Raw genomic sequence first — 27,980 nt, forward strand, 5'->3', positions numbered from 1 at the left:
GTCCAGAGTCAAGGTTCTTTCCACTATATCATGCTGTCTCCTTTCTTATTACTGCATAACAAATCTTTTTTACCCAACCAGGTAGGACTCATGAAGCTATGATTTAGTAATTTCATTTTCCTATAAACTGGATTGTAGATAAAGGCTTTAACTGGCTTAAGAAGACAATTTCTCTTTGAGTACTTTTAGTAGCACTCATCTGCGTTCTCTCATCAGCTCATCTGAGCAACATTTCATACATGAAATTTAAGTGATTATTTTGATTTAGCACAAATGGCTCAGATACATACTTGGTAATACTTTATTAGCAAGTGGTTTGTGTTACAATGTGCAATGAAAAAGTTACAACACAGTATTTCACAAACATTTAAATATACATTTCACTTCATATCTAAAGTATCAGAAGAGAATGCTGGTGAAGGACATAACTCTTATTTGTCTGTCCTCCATGAAAATCCTTCTTCAATACTTGACAATGGCATGGTAATAACCTTGGATGCTCATACACCATATCAATGGAAGAGAGATTCTGTGAGATCCTCCTAAGCTGGGCAGGATTCAAGGACAATTTCAAGAACAAACTATGTGATCTATCATCTGAAGTTCAGAATAGTTAAACTAAGGGAAATTAAAAGGTGAGCCAACTTTTGGTGAGCATATAATACATATATATATTCACAGATACAGATAGACAGGTAGACATATAATATAGTTATTTATAACTTAGCTTAGCAGAAAAATACATACATAATTAGATGCCATATAGAAAGCTACTGAATTAAATAATCATTACTGAAAATATTTCTAGCTACTTTCTTCAAGGTAAAATAAGACCTTTTTTTGGATAATACCTTATGAGATCTCCATGGTAGCAGGAAAAAACAAATTGTCAGGATCTTTTTAAAATGTAAATGTAGTACATTTGGAGATTAACAAATATTTCCCCACTTTGCTTTTTTCTCTTTCTTTCTTTCCTTTATTTTCTTATCTCCCCTTCCTTCCATTTTTCTTCTATTTTCTATTTTCTTTCTTCTTTGTTCCCTTTCTTCTCTCCTTTCTTCTTACTTCTTTGCCTTCTCCTTACTTTTCTACTCCATGAAGGATTGATGAAATGTAAGTATGGTGATCTTTATCATGTCCAGTTAAAATGTTGTACTTGGATAGTGTCAGCTAGTAATTCCTACAAATCTGATTGTTCCTGCTACTCTGTATTCTTCCTCATAGTCTAGGAGGCTACCACCATAAGCAAATTATGGACCAATGGTGTAATAATAATTAGCATTTATATAGCATCTCTTATGTGCCAGGCATTGTACTAAGTAAGTGCTTTACAAATATATCATTTGATCCTCACAACATTCCTAGGAGGTAGGTGGTATTATTATTCCCATTTTACACTTGAGAAAACTGAGGCAAACAGAGATTAAGCGAGTTGTCCAAAGTCACACAGCTAGTAAGGATCATATTTTATACTTAGCTCTCAAGCTCTATTCACTACACCACCTAGCACAAAAAATACAGGCTTCAGATTCAAAAATTCAAAAAACAAAAGTTTTTGTTTTTGTTTACTATCCCAAGTTATTGTTCATTTCTAGAAAGGCTATCATTTGCCTGGTCAGAAGCTAGAGGATTATAACCATGTAATCTGAGTATGTTCACTGCTATGTAATTCTAACTTTTAGATATGTAATTGATTTTTTAACATATCATTTACTGTTTATAAGATTAAAAATAAAACAAAACTATATCACAATTTGTGAGCTAACTTGGCAGCATTTAGGAAGTTTACTTACCCATGGTAAACTTTTGCCACACACATTCCGGGAATATAACTTTCTCGACCAGTACTTAAGGAAATTGCTCTCCACCAGCCTCCTTCACTGTTAGAATAGCAACACAAATAATCAGATTTAGTCTAAAGAAAATCACATTGCTAGGAAATGAAAAGATTAATAGGTATTTATGAACACTTTTATTTGTTAAGTGCTCTATAAACATGATCTCAATTAATCTTGATAACAACCCTATCTGGAAGGTGATAATAGGTATTATTATTATTCATATTTGATGTGAGAATTTAATGATTTGTTGTCATAGATCAGAAGTTTCTGAAGCAGAATTCGAAGCCAGATCTTCCTGACTAGTCTAGCACTCTATATTATGTTACACCGCTTCTCACTTCTGTTATCATAGAGTCATAGCTTCCTAGAATGGAAAGAAATCTCAAAAGATAATCAAATTCAATCATTCAATCAATCAACAGGCATTGCTGGGTAGATCATAGTGGAGATTTTTCTGGGGACATAGGTTGGACTGATTAGCTACTGAGACTACTTTCTATTCTGAAATTCCTGTGATTCTGTGATAATAGTCAAAAGTGTGGTTTATTTATTCTCTTCTCATCAGTAGTATTGGGCCCACTAGTTAAATAGGAAGAAGTTCAGTCAATAGCTTAATGTTTTCTTCCCATAATTTGATAATTTCATTTTATTTTATCCTGAATAAGAATAACACGGTGTTGGGAAAAAAAAATGCTGAGTTTTGATTAGGAATCCTGGGTTTATATCTCAGTTAGTTTTTCAACTCACTAACTATATAGTTATGAATAATTTATTCCATGTGTCTCAGTTTCTTCAGCTGTGTAATGGGATCGTGCTCATGTTATTGGCAAGCTCAGAGAGTTGCTGTGATTTATTTGCTTTAAAGTGCTATGGGAATGGGAATTATTATTTTTAGATTATCTGGTGGTTCCTGGGAAGGAAACTTACTCTGAAATTACTCGTAGTTTTTCTCCTCGACGGAATATAGGGGGACTGATGTCAGGAGATGGATAATCACACAAAACAGCAAGGAAGTCATTGTCTAATCCTATGGGAAAACAAACATAGTTTTTAAGAGGCTTGTCTGTCCATGCAGTCAATTAAACAAATCTTTATCAATGATTTTCTATATGGTAGATATGGGGGTATATACAAAAAATGAATGTCACAGTGTAGTTTGAACCAATCCAATCCAATTATCATTTGCTAGCTTCTTACTACATCAGAGGTTTTTTGAAACAAAACAAGCAATTATTAAAAATTCCTCTATACATGGAGCCACTGTAAGAGCCACAGTCGTTGCTCTTAAGAAGCTTACATCCAAGAGAAGAAAAATAACTGGTAAATTATATTCTAGAACCAATCATATATTTATAGTTGCAGAATGATCCAAAAGATGTAGAAAATACAAGAGCTTCTTGATATGAACTCCTTTTTTAAAAGTATTCTATGCAATAGAACAAGACAGAACCTAAAAGATTTCCTTTAAGAAAGTGTGCCCTACCCAGAATAAGATCAGATAAGACTTTTTGATATGTACAACACCAGAAACAATTTACTCTACATTTCTCTTTTCCAATGTTCTTCACAAATGGAGAAAGCTGTATATCAATCTCTTTGTAATGATTCTATCTGTGTTTTGGGTATAATTACAAGGAATTTCCTTTCAAGGAAATAGAATTTGACAATTAAGTCTTAAGTATTATACCTTGGAGCTGCCTTGATACACACATATCAAATTTCTCTACTTGGGCAAGGTGTAGAAACCCCTATATATTAGAAAACTTCTCTATATGGCTTTTCAGATTATTTTCCCAGGATCTAGAAACTATAGGACATGCCCCCAAGAGCCTGTCCCTTCATCTTAAAAAACATGGTATTCATGCTGTCCCTAGTTCAGAATCATCAGCTCCATCAAGTCAACCCAATCAAGAAAAACAAGCCAGTTTTGAAATTGGTAGAAAAAGATTCTGTTATTAAGGGGGCTTAAGTCATTTCCCCCCTCTATGTTTAGTCCTTTTATATGATAATCTCTAAGTCACATTCCAACTTGAAAATCCCATAATTTTATGATACTAACGGAGCAATGAAAAAAATTATCTTGAAGTAGGCTTATAGGATTTGATGCTGAAAGGAACTTTGGAGATTATATAATCCTATCTCTACATTTTACCAAGAAGGAAGCTGAGACACAAAAAGGGGAAGTAAATTGTTTCTCAGTACTCAGGCAACAGGGAGCAAATTCAGGATCTGAATTCAGGTCCTTTGACTTCAAATTCCCTGCTCTAAAAAGTTACACTGAGATATTTTTTTTCCTTTGGGGTGAGTTTCTGTACCTTTCCAGAATAAATGTTAATTCTTTTTTATTCATTCATTCATTTCTTTTTGCTAACTATTGATTCTCGAAGTCTCTAGAATCAGTCAAAAAAGATTGTCATTTTATTTTAAAATGATAAATTATATAATTCTGATTATGAATATTTTTATAACAGCACCAGTCTCACATTTCCAACTGCTACTGGACATATCCAACTGCATCTCCCATAAACAACCTTAAATTCAACATGTACAAAACTGAATCATCATTCCTTCCAAATCCTTTCCTCTTTCTAAATGACTTATTCCTATTTAGGTACCAACATCCTCCTTCACTTATGCTCAAATCTAAGTATCATTTTCAACTCTTTATTCTCATACTGTCCCTCTCATATCCAATCTGTTGCCAAAACCTGTTGATTTTATTTTTGTAACATCTTTTCCACATGTCCCTCTCTCTCCTCTGACACTGTCAATCACTTGGTACATCCTGTATCACAACTCACACATACTATTACAATAGCCTATTGGTTGATCTGACTGCCAAAGTCTCTTTCCACTCTAATCCATGGTGAAATGCTCTCCTGTCTCATTTTTATCTCATTTGATATATACATATATGAATAGCCAAGGTAGATTATATCATATAAATGTACATGTATACTATATATTACACAAGTTCATGGGAGATAGCCAATGAAGATACCTAAATACAGGAGCAAAGAATCTCATTTCACTGGATTGCAGAGTACATAGTTGTATTTAAGGTGTAAAAAGATTGGAGTGGGAGTGGGGGAGAAAGGTTTCAACTTTGCCAGAGGATTATATAAACATTTGATACTGGAGGTGACAAGGAACCACCAGTACTGAGTGTGGGTATGTGTGACGTGGTCAGATTTGAGCTTACCAGATGTGTGATCCTGGACAAATAATTTCACCCTGTTTGCCTCAGTTTCCTCATTTGTAAAAATAAGTTAGAAAAAGTAACCAGTAAATATCTTTGCTAAGAAAATCCCAAATGGGGTCACAAAGACTAGGACACAATTAACAGTGACTGAACAACACAAACTAGAATTAAGAAAAGACTCAACTGGCTCAAACATGTTGTAGAGTTGGTTTGTATTTAGTCCAAGGAGGCCACTTAGCACTTTAAAAATTGTTAAATAATTATGTGGAATTTTAAGAGACTTGCCAGGAAGAATAAATATTTCTTATAAATCACTATTGATATGATGCATATTTCACTATGAAATAGTGAATCTCATTGGAAAAAAAAAAAGATTGAAATAAGATTGAAGAGCAAGCTTTGAAAGCAGTAGGCGTTTTTAAAAACCAGAGAATTGATAAGTGTGACAATAATAGAAACTTTATATAGGATGTATTCCCACACACTTGGGGTTAAACACCAGATTTAAGATTATTGCACTGAAAAATTCAAATAGTTCAGTTTTGAAACTGCTTAAACCTCAATTTCTAACATGAGTACCTCCCACATCTCAATTCCACCCCTTGTAGGACAACTTGAGTACCTGTAAACTTGGATGGAGCACAAAACTAGTCCAAATACTTTGTTCTGAATTTAAAAAGTATAGATTCATTATCTAGTCAAATAAAAAACTTGGAGACAAGGGCATTCAGGTTATATGAATTCAGATTATATGAAGAAATGTTCTATTTCAGCTTAATTAAATTCATCAAATATTTATCAAGTGTGTACTGTGCATAGGAGTATATATGACCTGACTCGGTGTTAAAACTGACAAATATGCCAACAAAGGAAAAAGATAAGAAAAAAACATGTATCAGAGTTCTAATGACTACACTTCTGTTATGAAGGATAAGAATATGTTGACTTATATTAGATCAGGTGTAATTTTAACATTTGAGTAATTACCAAGCCTTAGTATCTGCTGGGAAATTTGGCAAAGAAAATTTAACACTTCTAGAAATTCAGTTCCTTCATTTCCCACAGGCATTTATGACCTCATTGAATGGAAAGCATCTAAAGTCAACTAATCTTGGACAATAACAAGTTTAATTAATCAATGAACTTTCTAATTCTAACATTTCATGATTTTGTGATGTTGTCCAAAGGTCACATTAACATGTATAGGTTTTAGCAATAGATCAGTAGACCAATAAAGAAACTGAGGCACAGTTGTATCTGATACTTCATGACCCTATTTGTCCAAAAAAAAAAAAACCCAGAATAACCAATAGAGTCATGAAATTTCAGCTACAACTAAAGACACATAGAATTCAAAAAACTTAGATTTGATTCTGACTGTAGTTGCAGCTTTTCTACTGACTGTGATTTTGGACAACTCACTGTCCCTTTTTGCACCTCTCATCTTCTACCTGTGAAATAAGAGGATATAACTACATGATTTGCCATGATCTGACACATACTCTAAAAGTAAAAGGAGCTTGAAGATATTATAAAAAATGAATTCACAGGTTAGGAAAGCTGGAAATTTTAAGAGATCAATGCAGACCACAGGGAATTCATTGAGCAAATTATTTTTTAAAGATATGCATAGAACAAGGAATAAAGAAGCACTAGAGGATGAAACATAGACCTATATTAGAAGTTCAACAAAAAGAGTATTTGGGGGAGGGGACCATTTTAAAAATGGGAAGAACTTGAAGGTCTCTTCTACCTCTAAATTTATGGTCTTTGCACTGTAAAGATCAGAGCTAAAATGTTTAATAAGGAGTAAATGCCCAAGAGATGCCAAGGGAGATATTAAAGAACCATGTTACCTTTGATGAATCCAAGTCACTTAGCTATAATGAACTATGCTTTATGACTGAGAGAATTGATTGATGAGACTGCTCAGCCACTACACTAGTAGTAGACTTTGAAAGACTGAAAGTAAAGGGACCAGAGGATAATAGAAAAAGAAAAAAGGAAAGAGAATCTCATCTGCAAACAAAAGACCATGAAGCCGACTTTGGTTCCCAGTAAAATTCTCAAACATGTAATGATACTTTCTTATAATGTAGAAAAGGAAGAAATGGTAGCAAAAAGTCAACATGGCTAACCTCATTTCCTTTTCTGACAGGGTTATCAAACTGAAGTATCAGCAACATTTTATAGGTATGGTTTAACTAGATATTAGAAAATAACTTGTCTCTCTCATGCTATTCTATGGAAAAGATGCATAAATATTAGTCAGAGAACTACAGGTTCAATATATTTGAAACCGGTTGAATAGATCAAGTCAAAGAATAAGCATTAATGATAGATATGTTAACTTGGGGGAAAAGAAGGTATTTAGTGGAGTTTTCTAGGCCATGAGGAATATTGGTGATGAGAAGATCATACAATCATAGATTTAGAATTGTAAAGGATGTTAGAAGTCCTTAAATACTGGCCCTCATTTTACAAATGAGGAAATTGAGGCCCAGAAAGATTAAGTGATGTGATTGTGGTTATACAGCTTATATGCATCTCAGGTAGAATTTGAATTCAAATTTTCCTAACATCAGGTTCTGCTCTCTAATTTGCAAAGTGGCTTCTAGCAATTTTATTTGTGATATGTTTATGAAATTTGACACAAAACATAAGAGGAGTGACTAACAAATTGGATGATGAATGAACAAGCATTTATTTACCTCACAAGGGACCTTGATTTGCAAAGGCAATACACTTTTCAATATTCTAAATGTCTTGTTTTAATTGCAAAAGCAATCAGAAGATGATAGTTGGAATCCTAGCTCTTCTAATACTTCTCCAAATCACCTTGCCTCTGGCCTTCAGCTTCTTCATTTCTAAAGTAAAAAGGTTGGGAATAGATGAAGAAATGAAAAAAAAAGGGGTGGGAAAACATTTATTATGTGTCAGGTACTTAACTAAATATTTTACAAATCTTATTTCTTATGATTCTCATAACAATCCTGAAAGGTTGCTAATATTATTATCCCTATTTTACAGATGAAGAACTGAGTCAGTCAGAGATTAAATGACTTGCATAGGTTTCCACAGCTAGGAAATATATTTGAAGCTTTATTTGAACTCATATCTTATTCACTTTAGCCATAACTTTATCCATTGAGTCATCTAGCTGCTTCTGGATGACCTCTAAGATCCTTTACAATTCTTTATGACCCAGAGTGACCTTCCACAGTATTCCTGAAAGCAGTTCCTGCTTTCCTAGATCTGCAAATACTTTAGTGACATAAACTTTAAAAGACCTGGATCAGTTTATAACATCCCTTCCCAAATATATTACTGAATAGCAAATACTATGTTCCTCCAACTAAAAAAGAAAAGTATAATTTCTTTCCTGCTGAGAACTTTAGCTTAAAAATGGGACCAATGGAGCAAACTGTGTCTAGGCATGAGGAAGACTAAATCAAAAGAGTAACAAGACCTCAAATGTCACACAGTTTTTATTGCTTTTTTTTAAAACTCCTTTTTGAATGCATGATAATAGTTACTTTTCAAACACTGTAAACTTTATGCCAAAACCAGCACCAATTATGATCGGCTGAGCAAGTTAAAGTCTGGGAAATGATATAAAGTGTGGTCAATGTAGCTGGCTTTTAGTGATGACAACTAATGATTTCCTCTTTTGATTTTTGCCCCTCCTTAACACTTCCCCGAGTCCCAAACTTCCTGTTGAGTTATTTGTGCATAAAGGGCTGATTTCCAGTCCCTATCTTTAATGCTATTTTTAAACACATTAAGATTCTAATCACAATACATCAAAAGATGGGCAGATTTATAATAATGAGTCATAGCAAAGGCATCCCATTAGAGGATTAGTGAGCATTAGAAAGGCTAATAGGACACTGTGGGATGGAAAGCACAGGTATAGTACCTCAAAGGTTAGAAGACATCATTTCTTTATGTTTCTCAGGATTCCAGGCTAGCCATGGTGAATTTTTAGATAGGAGATAGAGAGAAAGCTGATATTAATCACTGTTGTAATAGTACCAGAATTTGAATATTTTTAAAGAGTGTATTTCTATCTGCCAAAGGAAATTGAGGCTTCTTCTCCTTCTCAAATGATCATGTATATATTTACCTGTTAATATTTTGTATCCACCTACTAAAATGCAAATATCTTGAAGGCAGATGTGATTTTATAGATTCTAACCCCACTAATGCTCTTAGAGCAGGATTTTGTGGATAACTGGGGAAAAAATTATCTACAAATGGCCCATCATTTGACTATGAATTCACTGTACTAACTGTACTGAAATGAACAAGAATTGTCCTCAGATAAATTTTCATTTAACCTGTATTTCATGATGTATTTTTTTAGTTTGTCTTATGTTGATGAAAACTATTAGAACTCATGTACTGTTGTGACAGACTTCAAAAGCCTATGATAACCTTTTCACCTCAGTGAGGCATCAGAACTTAAATAAAGAATAACATCATAGGAGTTAGAACAAGAAGAGATCTTAGACATCACCTAATTCAGCTTCCATCACTTTATAGGTAAAGGAGATCATTAAGACCCAAAGAAGTTGTTACTTTTCCAAGGACACCCAGGCAGCAAAGAGTAGAACAGGTTTAGAGCCAAGTTCTGTAAAACCATATCCAATGTTCTGCCCCAATAATCCCTGGAAGTTAAACCTACAGGAAGAATTCTCAGAAACACTCAGTTCATTGAGAATCATGAATTGTACAGTAGCCCTTAGCTTGGGAGTAATGTTGCTCAGCAAGCTGAAGGCACAGCTGGAGAAGATTTTTCTCTGACATTCTCTATATGGCTTCTCTGCTAATTATCTTTCAGAAATGATCTTCTTTAACCCTTCAGCTTCCTGAATGAAGAAATAATTACCAGAGCTAGCAGAAAAACCTCACAGAAATCATACAGTTGCTAAACAAACATTTCTTTACCTCACAAGGGACCTTGGAGAGCATCTAGTTCAATAACCTCCTTTTGCAGAATACATTGAGGCCCAAGTTCTTTGGCATATTGACTGTGGGTCAATAATCTCCCCTCTCTGAGTATCTGATTCTTTATGGTTAAGATGAGGAGGTTGGACTCCATTGTTTTGAAGATCTCTAGCTCTAGACAGTAACTATTATCTAGACAGAAATATTTCAAAAGCACTGAAAGAATAACAGAGGATTTCCCCCACAGACACACTATGAAAGAAGTAGTTGAAATATAATTATCATTTTACAGGCAAGAAAGCTTAGATCCAGAAATATTAAGCATTTTAGTAAGGGTCAAAGTCACTAGCAAGTGTTGGAGTCAGCATCTAAATGTGGGTCTTTTGACTGCTAATTCACCATATTTTCTCTAATTTAAGAATTAAAAATAGGAACCCTAAAAATAATAATCCTATAAGAAACAAGAAGGAAACTAGGTGGCACTGTGGGTAGAGTACCAAGCCTGAAGCTGGGAAGACTCATTTTTCTGAGTTCAAATTTAGCCTCAGAAAGCTCCAAGTAGTGTGATCCTGGACAAAACCCTCCTGGCCTCAGTTCCTCATCTATAAGATAAGCTGGATGGAAATGGCAAACTACTCCAGTATATTTGCAAAGAAAATCCCCAATGGGTCACAAAGAGTCAGAGAGGACTGAAACAACTTAACAACAAGAATAAGAAATCTTATCATAAGAAATAAGAAACCATAATGATGACAAATGAAAAGCAATTGACATCAAATAAAATATCAGGCATTGGTTTAGTTGAAACTAGGCGAATGAGTAAGCATTAGCAATATAGGTACCAGGAGCAAGAACAGATCACTCCATGAAAGCCTTTATAGGCCAGACATTTTGCATTATGCAGATTATATTACGTCTCAAGAGAATCTTGAGATCCTCCTCAAGAATCTTGAGACCTCCTTGAGGTCAGAAAGTTTTACAGTGTCGTTATTCAAGGATGTTTAGAGAAAAGAGGAGAGAAATTTCATGGGTGAGATTTTAGGAGACTAATGATAAAAGTTACAAGGTAGTGAATTGAATATGATTTTCCTGCCTACTTTAGTTAACTGAGTAGTGTTAACTGGGGTAGGCAGGAAGATCATACTCAATTCACTACTTTGTAACTTTTGTCATTTTAATGGAAGGGGGAAACACTTTTTATCTGAGGGGACCCTCTTCCTACTGCTTTAAGGGTGGCATGATAATGGGGGGAAAAAGAAACCACATTGGGGACTATTTGCATTTTCAAAAAACAAGCGCAAAGGCATGTCGACACTGGTGTTTTCCTGAGATGTGCTCATGCATGCTAGCTCCTTTGTCCCCTCTTAAGAACAGGTCTTTCTGTTACTTGGCAACATCACAGCTTGCAAAAGTGAGTATATGTATAGAAAGACCACCTTAAGAACGCAGTGGAAACATCACAGAAGATGTGTGTTTGAATCCTAGCTTTGATACTTACTGTTACCATTGCTGAAGTTCCTTTCCTTCTAGACCACAGTTTCCTCATCTGTAAAATGAGGGGATGGCACATGATGACATCTAAGACCTTTTCTGATACAACTAAGGCTAGTTCTAGTAAGCTAAGATGATTTTCTAAAAAATCCTATGAGTTTATGACCCAGATATTAATCCTTATTTTGCTATTATCTAGCTGTGTGACCTTAAGTAAATTGCCTTAATTCTGAGACTCTCAATTTATCTCATCTGTAATATTTACACTATCTTCTCCATGAGGTTTTTGTGAGGGACTGATTAAATGGACTTTCTGAATTCATTACATTTTATATAAATGTGTGTTGGTTTTATGATACGTATTATTATTATTATTATTATAACTATAAATGAACCTGACCTGATAGCTACATTATGCTGATGAAAAAGTTGTGTGTCTATTTCTCAATATGATAGGAAATTGTTTTTCCATTGGGTATGCTGAATATGACAGAATTAAGAGCAGTGTTTGCAGTTATTAAATCAGGTTGTAAAGTATTTACTTTGTGCCAAGTATTATGTTACACTGAGGATACAAAGAAAAAGAAAAAAAAAAGATCCTGCCCTCAAGGAGTGTAAGGTCTACTGAGAAAAACAGCATATACATAAATCCATAAATCAATACCTAAGAGAAGACACCAGTTGATGAAAAAAAAGTAACTAAAACACTTTTTTTCTGATTATGCCTATCTATATAAGAGTAAGTTGTCTTTTGATGATGTAGGGTTCATACTCTGATCTCGCTAAGTATTTCCCCAGAGATAGACAAACATTGATCCCACAAAAGGAAATGGCACTCTGTCCCATATGGAATACTACTCTGCACTTCTCAAAAGTCGATAAATGTCCAGAGATCAGACTTGGCTTTGTCTATTAATGTGATTGAATAAGCTTTGTTATTTTGATTTCCTCCCTTCAAACTCCCCAGCTTTATAAGGGGTTTTGTAAACCCTTCAGTAAAGTGAGAGTCCCTAAGAGTGGCCTAGATCCAGGGTATTTGCATCTGCTTGTATTTTTGTCTGTTCATTTTTCTGAAAAAATGTGCATATGCAAAGAAAAAGCAATTGGTATCAGATATAATATGTCAACTCCATTGAAACTAAATGAGTTTTCAAAAGGGAATCTAGCTGGTCCCAGGGAAGGGTGGGAGAGGTAAAGGAAAGAACATTTTATCTTTCTTCTCTCTTTCTCTGATGCAGAGTAGATGACTGCTTAGGATGGGCCAATTTCAAGTTCATGGAGGAATTCATCACTGCCTTCAGGCTAGGATAAATTAATTATTGGTTAGTGGCCTTCTACACTAACACAGCCAAGAATTCCTATTAGATAAGAACTACATCTAGTAACATTTAAAAGCAACAGCAACCAACCAGTCTCATGATGAATATGCAAAGGCAGTTAGGGGAAAGACCCAAATGGACTTGGACCTAAAGACTAATGTCTTTAATGTCAAAGTCATTAATAAGAAAAGTGATCTTTGGAAAACCAAGTCCTCTTTCTATATCTTGGCCTCTTTATCTCTAAAATGAGGGTTTTAAGAAGATGGAATGTTCTCTGATGTCCTTTCTAGCCCTGTGAATCATTCTGGAGTTTGGGGGAAGGGCAAGCAGATTACAAAATGTATTGGAAATAACATTTGAGGGAAGTGGAATAGTAAATCTAGATTACTTTATTGTTTTATTCCACCAATACTTTTGAGCAATTGCTATTTTCAAGGTCTTATTATATGTGGTAGGGAAGTAGAAAGTTAAAGACTTAGCTTTAGAAATCTTTATCTAGCAGAGTAGGGATTTGAAAGCCAAGTAGAAAAAGACTGGAGGACTTTTACTATCTAGGGATGCCAAACAAATCTATACTGACCAGATGCATCCCCGGGCTGTGATGGTAAAAAGAAGCAGTTACCACACATTTTATCAGAATAGCAGCAAGGTCCAGGACCCTGTTGCTGTGGATATTTGCAAGAGAGCAGAGTCCCTGGTTTCAGTTCTGGGGCAGAGAAGACAACTGTACTTTACAGATACCAGAGGGACAGTAGGGAGCAAGATCATTTGTGAGACAATGTGGCTGGGTATCCATCTGTGGCTTAGGAGTAGAGAGGAGAGCTCAAGGTTGAGCACTGAGACAGACCTCAGAAAATAACAGTAAGAGGGACCTGAGTCTTGGAATATCATTCCCTTTATCTTAAGACTACAATTTGATTACACCAATAGCTGTTAAAAACAAAACAAACATATAAATAAAAATTAATAAGCATAATAGAAAGAACCCAACTATAGATAGTTATTGTGAGGAGAGAAAATTGGGGTTCCTATTCAGAGAAAGATAGGACCTTAAAAAGCCATTCCTTTTTCAAATGATCCCAAGCACAAAAAGAGTTCTTGGAATAATTTTAAAAGGAGTTTAAAAATCAAATAAGAAAGATCAAGGAAAAATTTTTTAAAAAGACCAATCCAAGAAAATCAAGAAAATTATGAAAAGAAAGTCAATCAACTAGAAAAAAATTAAAATTTAAGGAAATAATTCCTTAAAAACTAGATTTGGGCAGTGGGAGGCTAATAACACCCTAAGACACCAAGAAATCATAAAACAAAATGGAAAAAATAGAAGAGAAAGTGAAACATCTCATCAGAAAAAAACAAAATGATCTAGAGAACAGGTTGAAGAGGAATAATATAACAATAATCAGATTACATGAAAATTATTATTAAAAAAAATCTTGATACCACATTACAAGAAATTATTGAGAAAAATTACCTTCAAGTTCTAGAACAAGAAGGCAAAGTAGAAATAGAAAGAATTCACTGATCACCATCTGAAAGAGATCCTAAAAGGAAAACTTACAGAAAATCATAGTCATGTTTCAAAACTCCACGGTTAAAGAGAACATATTAGAAGCAACAAGAAAAAAGAAAACAATTTAAATATCATGGAGCTACAATAAGGATTACACAAAATCTAACAGCTACTCTGAAGAACTGTAGGTCTTAAATACTGTATTCTGCAATGCAGAAGAGCTAGGGATATGACCAAGAATAACGTATCCAGCAAAATTAAATATAATCCTGAATGAAAAAAAAGAACACTTAATAAATTCAAAGACTGGCAGGTTTTGTAACAAACCCCCAGAACATAAGGAAAATTTGACATATAACATCCAAGAGAAATATAAGAGAAGCATTAAAGGGCAATTATAAGGTACTAAATAAGGTTAAATTGTTTACTTTATATATGTGAAAATAAGTACTGCTATGATTGTCATCATTATTTAGGTAGTTTGATAAAAAGGCATGGGCTTAGCCAAGTATGATGGGATGATCCTAAAAATATTTAAATGTCCTCTAAATTCAGAAAGAAATAAGAGGGCAAAGGGATAAATTACAAGGAGGGGACAAGGAAGGACTCTTAAAGAGGTAGGTACATTAAGGAATAGGAGGGCAAGGTAGAGAGTAGAAATAAAACAGAGGAATGACGAGATTTAAGGTACATAGATTGAGAAGGATAGTGAGGTAAAAGAGAAAGAAGAAATATAAATAAGTAATTAAAGCTTAGAATGTGAATGGGATGAATTTATCCATATAACAAAATTCAGATTAAAAATTTGAATTCAACAATATATTGAATAAGATATATACACAAAGATAAAATGAAAGGCAAGAGTGGAATTTAGTATGTAAAAAAGAAGGACAAAATCATGATCTCAGACAAAATTAAAGTTAAAATAAATATAGTCAAAAATGAAAGTATAGAATATATGTTATTTGTATGGAATATTATTCGATATTGATTTAGACCATTTAAAATACCTAGACAATGTAAAATATCTGAGTGTATACCTGCCAAAATGGACATAGGAACTGTATGAATATAAATATAAAGCACTTTTTATAAAAATAAACTCAAATGTAAATAATTAAAGTAATATGTACTATTCACAGGAAAAGACAAAATAATTTTTAAATGACAGTTTTACTTAACTAATCTATTTATTCAACGTCATCCCAATTATATGACTAAAAAACTATTTTACTGAGTTAGAAAAAGTAATAAAAAAAGTTCATTTGAAAGAACAAAAGATCAAGAACTTCAAAGAAAATCAGAGCAAAAAGATGTGAAGGAAGTAGATTCAACAGTTATCAGACATTGAATTATATTGTAAGGCAAGAACAAGCATTGTTGAAGTATAGAAAGGATAATTTCAATTATTTTAAATTAAAATGTTCTTATATAAATAAAACCTATATAGCCAAGAACAGAAGAAATGCAGAAAACGGGGGTGGGGGGGAACTTTGCTAGATAGGATGTAATTAAGTTGGAACATTGCTATGGTATAGAAAATGAGATGTTTGCTTTAGAAAGCATGGAAAGACAGACTTAAGAAGGAAGATGCTATCTACCTTCAGAAAAACAGATGATAGGAGGAAATTTCAACCGTAGTATCATCTTAGATATATGACTGCATTATAGTATGGGTATGATTGTCTATGGGTATCTATCAATATGTCTATATCTATATATGTTTATAGAAATTTGTTTATTTTTATATCATATGTATATCTATGTATCTATATATCTGTATAATTATATATACACACATATGTGTATATGTGTGTATCCATGCTTAATTGTATCTCTCTTTAGGGTAGGGTGGAGGGGGAGGGAGGGGAAAATAAAGTTAAAAGTATAAGTAGAGCACAAAAGAAAACCAACAAGAAAGCAAAGAAAAGCTAGGCAACTTTGAAAACAATGTGTAGCATTATTATACAGGTTTTCTTGAAAAGGCAATTTATTGTTTTTATATTGAATCCTTTCCTATGGTTTGTTGTGTACATAAAAATTTTTTTTTCCTTTTCTTATTTTGTATTTAAGTTTAAAAAAAAGTTACTTTTCTCTCTCACTACCAGAGAAAGTTGGGAAGGGGAAAATGTTACATTTGCTTTAAATGATTAACAATTTGGAGAGCATTTTGCATTTTTACTTTCTGCATCTGCCATCTGCTTGCTGAAGGTCTATATATGATTTTTGTTTTAGTTTGTTAGTATGCAATAAATGCATAGTTTATCTTAGCCTAGCATCTGAAAACAGATATTCTTCCATTCTGAATGAGCTTGTAAGATCTAAGCAGTGTGGTATAATGGATGGAGCACAGAACATAAATTAGGAAACTTCAGATATTAACTAGCTTTGTGACTCTGAGCAAGACTCTCTGAAACTCAATTTCCTTATCTGTCTACAGGGAATAATAACAGGGTCTGCCTCATAGGGCTGATATAAGGATTAAATTATATAGAATATATAAAAGTGATTTACATACTTCAAAATTCTGTATGAATGTTTATTTTTATTATTGTTTTATTAATGTTCCTGATCCTTTATATTTCATCTCCCATCATCCAGTAGAATATAAGGTAGGAACTATTTTTCATTTTGTTTTTGTATTGACAGACACTCTTCAAAGTGGTCACAATAAAAGTTTGTTGGGCTGGAATTGGCTGGCCCCCAAACTTCAAGTATTAGCATATAATTCTATAATAACACTTTAATATGTGAGGCATTTTCATCACAATTATATGGAGTTGGTCCAAGTACTGCTATCCTTATTTAGGAAAAAAAGATGAGCAAACAGAAATTCATTTGGACTAAGCACTTAAAGACTTGCAGCTAATGCTAGAACTGGAAAGGTATTTAGGGAACACTTAATCTAACCTAATTTTTAAAGGGGAGAAAGCTAAGATTCAGGGTGAAATATTTAAGTACATAACTGTTAGGCAGAACTGAGATTTGAACTCAAAGTCATGGCCACTAATCTAAAGTTTTTTTCCATTATTGCTGGGCTACCCACTGGATAGTCAAGTGACCTCAAGAATCTTACGCAGAAGATATTTCTCAAATCATTACCCCCATCACCAAATTCAAAGACAAAGAGAAGGGGAAATGGACTTTATCCATATAGTAACAAACATAGTTTTAATTCTCTTCTCTGTTTTGGCATTGTCTAGTAAAATAAAATAAAAATACTGTGAACCACAGACTATGTCTATGAAATCAGAAGAACTGGGTTCAAATCCTTTGATCAAGTCACTCAACTCCCCCAGGCCTCAGTTTCCTCATCTATAAAATGAAAGGATTAAACTAGAAGTCTTCTGAGAAACCTTCCAGGTGTAGATCTATGATATTTTTAATCTCTGATCTACATTAAAGTCAAGTTCAGAATCTTTTCTCCCAAGTCAGACAATTACAAAGGAAGCTCTAAAATCATTGTTAAAATTAATGCTATCCCATAGAGAATGAATGATATTAATTATAACAATAATTAATATGTATAAAGTATTTACTATGAACTAATCTTTGTATTAATTACAATTATTATGTCGCTTGATCTTCATCAATATTGGGAGGCAAATGCTATTATTATGTTCATTTTACAGATGAGAAAACTGAGGCAAATAGGTTAAGTGACTTCCTAAGGTCATACAACTGGTAAGTGATTGAGACCATATTTGAACTCAGGAAGTTGAGTCTTTCTGGTTCTAGAACTCATGCTCTATCCACTAAACTCTCTAGCTACCTTTCCTTGGAGGTCTTCAAAGGACTGAATAGCTACTTTTAGGTTTATTACAGTAAGATTCCTTTTGGAGTATGAGTTTGACTAGAGTGAAATGTACTGGTAGATATTTAACAATCAGTTCACCAAGAGGAGAAATATATGCTGGACACACTTTTAAATTACTTTGAATTATTAACATTTTCTCTACTACTTTCTTATCAACAAATAAATGAATGAATGAATAAAAATCAAGTCCCAATCTATAGTTAGCTGATTTCTAACCCTCACACTGAACATTTAACTATAGTTTTTTGAGATCCTGTTTGAGCTAAGTACAGTACAGCTCTGGACTAGAGGGTCATAAATATCTCTTCCAACTCAAATTCTATGATACTGTAAAAAACCAACCTCATTTTATATTACCATCACTGTGCCTCTGACTCCCGCCACTATTTCCTCCCCTTTTTTTCTGACAAATCCAATCCTCCAACAACAAACTCACCCCACCACTGAGGAAGCTGGCAAGTTTGGATGCCAATTACCAATGAGTTTTTCCTGACAAGCAAGACTAGTCTTATTGTAAATAAGTATATAATCCTTAAAGAATAAAACTCTCCTATTCTCCTACATATAAATTCATATTAAGAATTTTTGGTGTGTTTCTCATAAAACATATCTGTGTATCAGTCCCCGATATTATACTATATTATTGTTTTTTCAATTATTATTTTTATTGTTATTATTGTTTTTCAAAAAGCCCTGGGACTCAATCTTTTTTGTGTATGTATGTGCTACCCACTTGTTCTGCGTCCTCACTGATATTTACTCATTGTGTGATATTAGCTAAATAACTTTCTCTCTCTGGGTCTCCATTTCCTCATTGGAAAAATGAGGGATTTAGATTAGAGAATCTTTTAAAGTTTCTTGGGTCACTCTCTAGAAAGGTGAAATTCTTAAACATTTGTTGGCAGGAGATATATTTGATCTCCTCATCAAACCATCATATGCCATAGGATGAAAGAGCCAGGACAGTTTGGTTTAGGGATGAAAAGACCTGGGGATGACATGATGCCTGATTTCAAGGATCTGAAGGGATTCACACAGAGGGAATGTCTCAATTGTGCTTGGCCCTGAGGTCAGAACTAGGAGCAAGGGAAGGGGGAGAGGAATGCAGGTACCCAAGACATTTGGACTTGATTCAGGAAATGTGTTTTTTTTTTAATCATCAGAGCTGTACCACAACAGTGACAAATGCCATTTATACTATATTATAAAATTTACAGAATGCTTTACATGTCTTATTGCATTAGAGATTCACAATAACTCTACAAATCAGTGTGGGGTTAATATAATAATTGAGAAAACAAATTCCAAAAGAGTATGTGGATTGCCCATGATCATGCAACTATTAAGTATGAGAAGTAAGATCTGAATCCAGGATATGTTCATTCCAAGTCCAGAATTCTTTCTACTATATAACATAATGAGCCACCTTAGGAGTTAGCAGGTACTCCATAACTGGAAGTCTCCAAGAAGAAGATGGATGGACTACTAGTCAAGGACAAATAATCCCTTGTGGAAAGAATTCTAGGAAGGGATAGATGCCTGAGGTCCCTTCCAATTTGGAGGGACTGTGATTTTATGATTCAGATTCTGATAAATTTCAAAAAGGAAGGAATTGAACTAATGTGGGCATATTTGGTTGATTTTTAGATGTAACCTGGCTCCATTCTGTCTGACTTCATTCAGGCTTTGGATTTAATTTCTTTCTGTCTCTGCACTCCATGACTTTTAATAATTGAAATATTGTCATCATTGTTATTGCCTAAAACTTTTGCCCAATACAACCTGTCTATTGGATACTCATTCTACAAATAATACTGATCCATCCACTTCATGGCCTATTAAAAATTTGATGAAGGATGTATAATTTCCATCACTTTAAAATGGGAACCATGTGATATTTATAGTGGAAAAATGCAAAACAATTGGAATTATGAAAGTTATGCTGCCTTCACCATCACCTGAGAATAATTCACAACAAAATGTTTGGCTGTTTTGGGTGCTCATATCCCTCCCGCCCCAGGTGGAATTTAATTTACTCAAGACAACCGAGTATCCATGTTACCAATCATTTGGCATAAAGGGTACAGGAAGTCAGCAACTAATAGAACAAGCAAAAACTAGACTCATTCTGGTAAGAGTTGCATTCAGTCCTGTCTCTGCCTCTGCCTCTCTTCATTTTGCCTAATCCAAAATTGTTCATTTATAGTTTGTTTCGAGGTTACATTGGAAATCACAAAACTGGCTTTGAGGTTGTGGCTGAGAGCTCTGCCACAAACTGACTGAATGACCTTAGTCAGATCATTTGACTTCTCAAGTTATCCATACCTTCATCTATAAAAACAAGAAGATGTAACTAAATATTTAAGATCCTTTCTAGCTCTAACATTTTGTGATTTTGTGACTCAGTTTTCATTAAGCTGTAACCATCTAGGAAAATGGTCTAGGAGAATAGCCTGAGGACAAGTTCTAAAACATGTAGAAAACAGTCTTTGTTGGGTGGTGAAAGGAGGGAGGGCAAGATCACTTTAATTGCTTTTATTTTTAGTTGTAGTTTAATTCCTTGACTTTCATAGATTAGTAGAATTTGAAATCTGAAGCTGGAAGGGACCCCAGAACATCAAATGTGAGAATATGGAAGATAGAATGTTAAACTATAATGAACCTTAAAAGATATAATGTTGGAATACAAATAGAATGAGAGAGACATGGAATACTAGAATACAGAACATGGAATGTTAGACTTGGAATAAATCTTAGAAGGTTCAATGTTAGAACAGAGACTGCCAGAATTTAAATGGTCTTTATAATATGAAAGGTTACAACAAAAACCTACATTATTTGAGTTGGATGTCACATTAAAGCTTAGCTATTCCAGTTCCCAAATTTTCAAGAAGAGGAAACTGAGATCCAGAGGAACAAATTGACCTTCCAAAAATCATGGAGCCATTTCTTGGCAGACACAGGCTTAAGATCCAGATGTCTTCATTCAAGTTCATTGACTTTTCACTTGTTTGAGGTGTTTTCAAGGCAACCATCCTATTACCCAAAGAGAATTCCAAAGCACATAAACCTAAACAAATGTTATACCAGGCGGAAATAAGAACCTTCTGATCTCAGTTCTGTCTCTGACAATTTCATCAAGGATTTTGGCAGGAGAGCTTAAAAGTTGCTGTCTCTCCTGATGAACTCTTTGAGGGAAGGGATTAGTTCATTTTCATTTCAGTATCTCCAGTGCCTGGCAAATATAAGACACTAAAGATGAGTTTGTTGATTGATTGGTGCCAACATACAAAAAAAAATTTCCACTTTTCCTCTACCTAGAACCAATTTAATTCTTTAAAAATCAGTCACATATATTGCTTTTCACTCTATGGATCCTGAATTAATTCATGAGCTCTATGAAGTCATTTACTTGGGAACCTAACAAAGTTACCAAAGCATCATCACTTACTCCTTATCAACAGGGTATTCCCCTTGCACTTGCCATCAGCAGTCTTGGTACAGCTGTATTAGTTGTGCTTTTCTGTAACCACAAAGTCCTGAGGGACATATATTTCATTTACCATTTTAATTCCTTTTGATTTCTTTAGGAACTGGACAGAAAATTCATAGGAGCATAGATTTAGAATTGTAAGAAACCTGAGAAGTCATCTAGTACAACTTCTCTCATTTCATAGATCGAGAAATTGAGATACTTATCAGTTAACTGTCTTATCTTTAAGATCTTATAAGTAGAAGTATAGAATCCAAAGTCCCTGACTCCAAAGTCAGTGATCCTTGTACTCTAATAACTGTATCATGGCCTTCAGTAGGAATTCTGCTAATCACTAAGAAACCTCAAGGAATAATGGAGCAAAGAATGTTAGAGCTGGAAGAGCTCTCTAATATCATCATACAAATAAGAAAATTAAAGTTAGAAGGCACAGTCAATAACAGAGCTGGAATTAGAACCCAGAACTTTTAACTCTCCAACCCCATGATTGATGTGCAGACTTCTACATGGAACCCTGCTCCTCCTGAGGAAGCTCTTACACTTGTATGAAATGAGATGCTGGAAAGGCCATTCACTGAGTCAATAGCCCCAAAGAAATTGGACTTACCCGTTGGGCCAGGCAAAGGTCTTTCTGGTGGTGCAGTAGATGTCTTCATGCTGTTGCCCATCTCTTCTGCTCGATTGTTCACTCTTGGTTTAGAAGAAGCAACTTCAAAACTATGACAGAGGAAACACACACTCAAAGTAGGGCTGGCACCAAGCTCTCGGGATCGCCAGTGACCCAATTTAGAATGCATAGTGCATCATTTAAAAAAAAAAAAAGCAACTTGCTTCTTGAAAGCTGATATTTTTTATGTGAAAAAGGGATTTGTATGTGCTAGTTAGACTTAGGCAGCTCAAGTTGTTTTATCAGGGGAACAACAGAGGGAAAAAAAAAAAAACCACAGAGAGGGAAGTTGCTAACAAATGCTGTTTGTAGCAAAAGTTTCCATTACTCCTTGCCTCAAGCTGAATGCAGTAAAAAACCTGGGGAACAAGGGGTGGAGTTTGAGATACATCAGCAATTTGTATCATCTACGAAATATATCTTTAGTCACTTCATTACTTAAAGGAGCTGTGATTCTGTCAGTGTGACCCATCTACTGACATAGACTGCAGATACTTGATGACTTAAAAGATGGTTCTTGAGAATTGTTGTGGACAAAAAAGAACATACTTCTATCAGAATTATCCTGTCATCAACTTCATAACAAAACTTCCAATTTATCTAAACCAGACTGCTACTAAGACAGTATGTGAAGCTTTCCATTTTGGGGGAGATAGACTTCAAACTCTTCTAGTGCATGACCTTCAAGAACATGGGGTCCCTTCCATAATGAGGCAAACAATGCAAATTTCTGTGGAAGTGATTGGTACTCTGTCTATCACTGTCAAATGACAGACTCAAGACAACTTTATTCCAGGAAAATAATATGTCTCAGGTGCCAAAAGACTATAATAACTCAGACATATTACTCTCCTTGTGTGGTTTGGTCAAAATAAAAGGTTCTCCATTACCTACAAAGTGAAATTTCAACACCTGAGTCTGATATTCAAGATCTTCTACAAACTGGTCCTGTTCAATCTTATCTGTTCAACCTTAACTTATACTAGCCTCTTTCTCATATTCTACATTCCAGCCCAACTTGACTATTCTATTCCTCTTTCCACATTTTATTCTACCTTTTTCTATAATAGGAATAGACTCTTTATCTATCCCCTATCTCCACATATTGAAGTTCTTACCTCCCTTAAATACTCAGCTCAGTTTCAACCTCCCTAGAAAGCATTCCTCCAACTCCCCTGTATCTACCTGAGTGAAAATGATTTCTCTTACTCTCTTATAACAATTGCTTTCTCTTTCTTATGTTCCAATCACACTCTGCTTTGTCTGCTACTTATCTGCATTCAATCAATGAATCAACTAATCATTTTTATATTATTTATAAATCATTGTGCTAGACACTATGCTAGGTTCTGGGTATGCAGATGCAAAGAATGAAGCAATCCCTACTCTTGAGGAGTTTATATTCCAAGGATATAATGACAGTCATCACATTCTTTTCCTATATCCTCCCTTTTTTACTATATATACTAGCACTATTAAATAGGATTATAAACCTCTTGAGGATAGAGACTGAGTCAATTTTCATATTGGTATCCCCCTGACACTAAATCCAATGACTTGCATTTAGGAAGTATATGATAAAGAGCCATTAAATTGAATTGGAGTTTAAGAATCTTATCTTATTTATGAAGTTGACATACCCTAGAGAGACAACCCATTTCATGAATACATTCCATTATCCATGTGCTTTGGCATAAATTTAAATTTCCCCAATCACTTGATTCAATTCTAAACTTATCAAACATCTCTTATGTGTGGTGTCTTCTGCCCCCCCAAAGAAAAATGTCCTAAAAGGGCCCCCTTAACATCAATTAATAAGCAAAATCAAAATCATATAGGGAGGCTCATTTTTAGCATTCAGCGGAAGCCTTTCATGAGTTGAGAAGGCAAAAAGGAATAACTAGAGCCAAGTTTTGCTCTCCTGAGACCTAGATCCAGTCTTGGGACAATCCTCCTCCAGCTTTCTCACATTCTTCAACCTCCCATATCCTTCCTATGGAAGGGAATAATAGAATTCATGAGTAGGAGGAAGCTAAATGGTACATTGCAGAGACCTGAACTGGGAGACTGTAAGGGGCAAGGGGAGGACACATTTATATATTGCTACTATGTGCCATATGCTAAGTGCTTTTTATTAAATATTATCTCATTTGAGCCTCACAACAACCTTGTTGGAGTAGAGATACTGCTTCACAATTGAAAAAACTGAATGGAATGGAGGCAGAAGTTGTGACATCTAGTTTCTGACATCAGACTGAAACTCGGGTGCTCTTGAATTCAGGCCAGCATTCAATCTGCTTTTCCTGCTGCCTTCAGTAAAAGCTAAGTTTGAAGCCTAGTTCAAACACTGTGTGACTCTGAACAAGTCACATAACTTCTAAGTCTTTGCCTCATCAGTTGAAAAATGGAACAATAGTAGCCCTTATTTCACTGGGATCTTGTGAGGATCAAATGGGAATACATATAAATATCTTTTCAAACTTTAATGCATTAGAATTGTATAAATGCTAACTATTTTTATTATTAAGTCCCTCATTTTATAGATTGGGAAACTAAGACCCCTCTCAATCTGTCGACAATTATTGGTTAAATGTTGACCATTTTCCTGGCACTATGCTAAGCACCAAGGATCCAAAGACCAAGGGAAATTGTTCCTGCCCTCAAGGAACTTCCATTCTATAAGAGAGAATGTACATAATATATGCAACCTGAATATAAGATTTGAGAAGGCTCAAGATCACAAAACTTGCTATTAACGAAATGATTGTTTGTTGTTATGGTTCAGTAATTTCAGTCCCATCTGACTCTTCATGATCTCATTTGAGATCATGCTAAAAGTGCTGGACTGGTTTTTCATTTCCCTCTTTAGCTTATTTTACAGATGAGAAAACTGAGGCAAGTGGAGTTAAATGACATGCCCAGGGTCATACAAGGCCAGATTGGAAACAGAAGATGAATCTTCTTGATTTTAGGCCTGGCTCTCTATCCTCTGTGTTATCTAGCTGATTGATTCATTAATATTATTCATTCATTCATTCAGTAATGAAATTGAGATTCATCTATTAGGAATTTCCATATTAGTATTTTAAGAGTTACAGTGTTCTTGGTTACAAAGTATTTTCACATGCATTATTTAACAATGAATACCAACACACATTCATTAAGTAAGTCTTATGAGTTGGTCACTGCAGTAGGTTCTGGGAATATAAAAGCTAAATGAAATTAAGATTGTGTTCAAGGAATTCACAGTCTACTGGGCGGGGTGTGACTACACACACACACAAACAAACATACACACACATATATTATGTGCAAAGGAAACACAAAGTAATCAACAGGCAGGAGAAAATACTGACAATGGAGGTGGGGGCATTGGGAAGGAGTTCCCATAGCAGGTGGTCCTAAAAGGAGCTAGGGGTCCCCAAGAAAACCCCCAGAAATGATCATTTTCCCCAGTGTAGTCTGATTAGAACAGAAACTCCTTCAGAATAGGATTAGGCCTAAGCCCTGATACTCTGAAGAATGAATAACATCTCTTAAGGTGCTCCCAATATTAATTAACATATATTTTGAACACATATAATATGTACATTTTGTCTCTTTAGATAAAATAGAAGTTCCATAAGGGTAACAACTGTTAAATTATTTGTCTTTGACTATCCATCACCTAACATAAAAATGCCTGGTAAATGCTTATTGATTGAATATGCAACATACTGCAGTTGGAACTTATGTACTAAATGGAGAGTGTACATGGAGACTTTTTGAAAAGAATGCAGCCTCTATTTTGCATCTATCAGGCATGAGTATGACTGTAGTTGGGTCAGACTATGGGAGGTGAGCCAAGAGGCTGCTAGAATTGAAAATTCTAAATGGACTTAAAAATAGGTAGGTCGAGTAGTGAATAGGGCTCTAAACTTGGAATTAGGAAGTTCTAAATTCAAATACTGCCTTAGATTATGTGTAATTCCAGGCAAGTCACTTAGTCGTAGCCAGCTTGGCTTCTTCATCTGTAAAATGGGAGTAAATAACAATAAAATTGTTATGAGAATTAAATGAGATATGTATAAAGCATTACATAAATGCTAGCTATTATAAAATAGAAAAATGTCTTTCTACTGACATCATCCATTCATTTAACAAATATTTATTTTACTTGGCATTGTTGGAAGCACAGACATAGTCCATTCCTTTAAGTAGTTTATAATTTAGTAGGAGAAATGAACAGAAAATAACTAATAAAAGCTAGAATAAATTCACAGAAGAGAGAGAAAGACAGACAGAGAAAGAGAGACAGAAATGTTCCATCTTGTTGGGGAGGAAAGAGGGAAGGAGGATAGTAAAGACTTTATGTAAGGAGGGTCAGCTGAACTAAACCACAAAAACAGAATGTCCTTTCCCTGTACCTCCCTAATTCCACTGCTATTTTGTTCTCTTACTAATTTCTTCTTAGTTAACTTCCATGGGAAGGTTACATCCAAGATGTCAAGGCCTCACTCATCCCTTTTCTCAGATATTCTAATGTTGGAGACCATGGGAAGGGGAAGAATTTTTCCTGGTATATACATAACTGCAAATCGATAGAGCTATATCCCTGCCCAGTAGCATATTCTCTCCATATGGTGTAAAAGTTATAGGGGAAAAAGCATCAGTTTTAAAAGCAATGAAAGTTGGTTTCCAGAATCATAAATTTCCCCCTCCTTTAAATCAGAGACATTAGGATTCCTAAATGATAAAGCAGCAGTGTTTGGATGAATATGTCAGGGGGTGTAACTGAGGCTATCCAAGGAAAAAGTCTAGTTAAGGCCTATTCTGCCCTGGCTGTGAGTTTAGGAGAAAGAAGAGAAGGAGAAAGATAGTTCTGTGATATTTCAAAGCAACACCTTTTATTGACCACACTGAAAATTATAGCCTCTTCTTTCCCCTTTCCTGCTATTCAGCTCCAGCTCTACCTTTTTAGTGACTGCCACATTAGAGTTACATTTTCTGAACTAATTCCTTTCCTGTTCTCCTTTGACCCTACACCAACCAGGGACCCTGATCTTAAGAGTAGCTGTTCAACTCATCAAAGGGTGGGAAGATTGACCTACATCCTACAATCCCTAAGATAACCAGTTGTGGAGCTTGTCTTCAATCCTATCACATTTATCCTTATCCTCCCACTCTCTCCAGCTACATTCCCTTTCTCTGCTTTGTAAACTCCTAGAGTCCCCCCTTCAAGGCATTTATAAGCTAAAAACAAACCAGGTATTCACAACAGCGGCTGCATAGCTGGAACTATTCTCCACTACTACCCTACTAATTATCCCCCAATCATCTCACAGAATGAGCAAGCATGAATGGATTATCATCTATATCATGATTTCAGTACATTATCTTTCTCAAACTTTCTCCAAACTTCACTATTATTCAGGCTCACCACTTCAGAATTATTTTCAGTTCATCACTTTACTTTACTCCACATATCCAACCAGATGCCAAATCTTATCATCTCTATAACATCTTTCCCATTGGTTCTCATTGCTCACATAATCATTACCCATGTTCAGGTCCCCTTGACTACCTGAATAGCCTCCTAACTGATCTCTTTTCACAATTATCATCCTTCTGCAATCTATACTTCACACATATTGATCTTCCTATGAGATTGATATTTCTAAAATACACATCATTCCAGTGACTCCCTA

General features: G+C 34.7%; 2 protein-coding genes across 2 annotated transcripts in view; one reads left to right on the forward strand and one right to left on the reverse strand.

The window, feature by feature from the left end:
- TG (thyroglobulin) overlaps nt 1-27,980 on the forward strand; it is a 359,469-nt gene that overhangs the window by 235,967 nt on the left and 95,522 nt on the right. The gene's annotated exons all lie outside the window — the stretch shown is intronic.
- Nucleotides 1-27,980, reverse strand: part of SLA (Src like adaptor) — a 92,096-nt gene that overhangs the window by 16,949 nt on the left and 47,167 nt on the right. Inside the window, exons 3-5 of the mRNA XM_051971124.1 lie at nt 22,234-22,343; nt 2,769-2,868; nt 1,794-1,880 (exon numbers count right to left, since the gene is read on the reverse strand). Coding sequence (XP_051827084.1) covers nt 1,794-1,880; nt 2,769-2,868; nt 22,234-22,294 — 248 coding nt within the window. The 5' untranslated portion in view covers nt 22,295-22,343. The remainder of the gene's footprint in view (nt 1-1,793; nt 1,881-2,768; nt 2,869-22,233; nt 22,344-27,980) is intronic.

This window comes from Antechinus flavipes, chromosome 1, assembly GCF_016432865.1.
Source record: "Antechinus flavipes isolate AdamAnt ecotype Samford, QLD, Australia chromosome 1, AdamAnt_v2, whole genome shotgun sequence".
Lineage (NCBI taxonomy): Eukaryota > Metazoa > Chordata > Mammalia > Dasyuromorphia > Dasyuridae > Antechinus > Antechinus flavipes.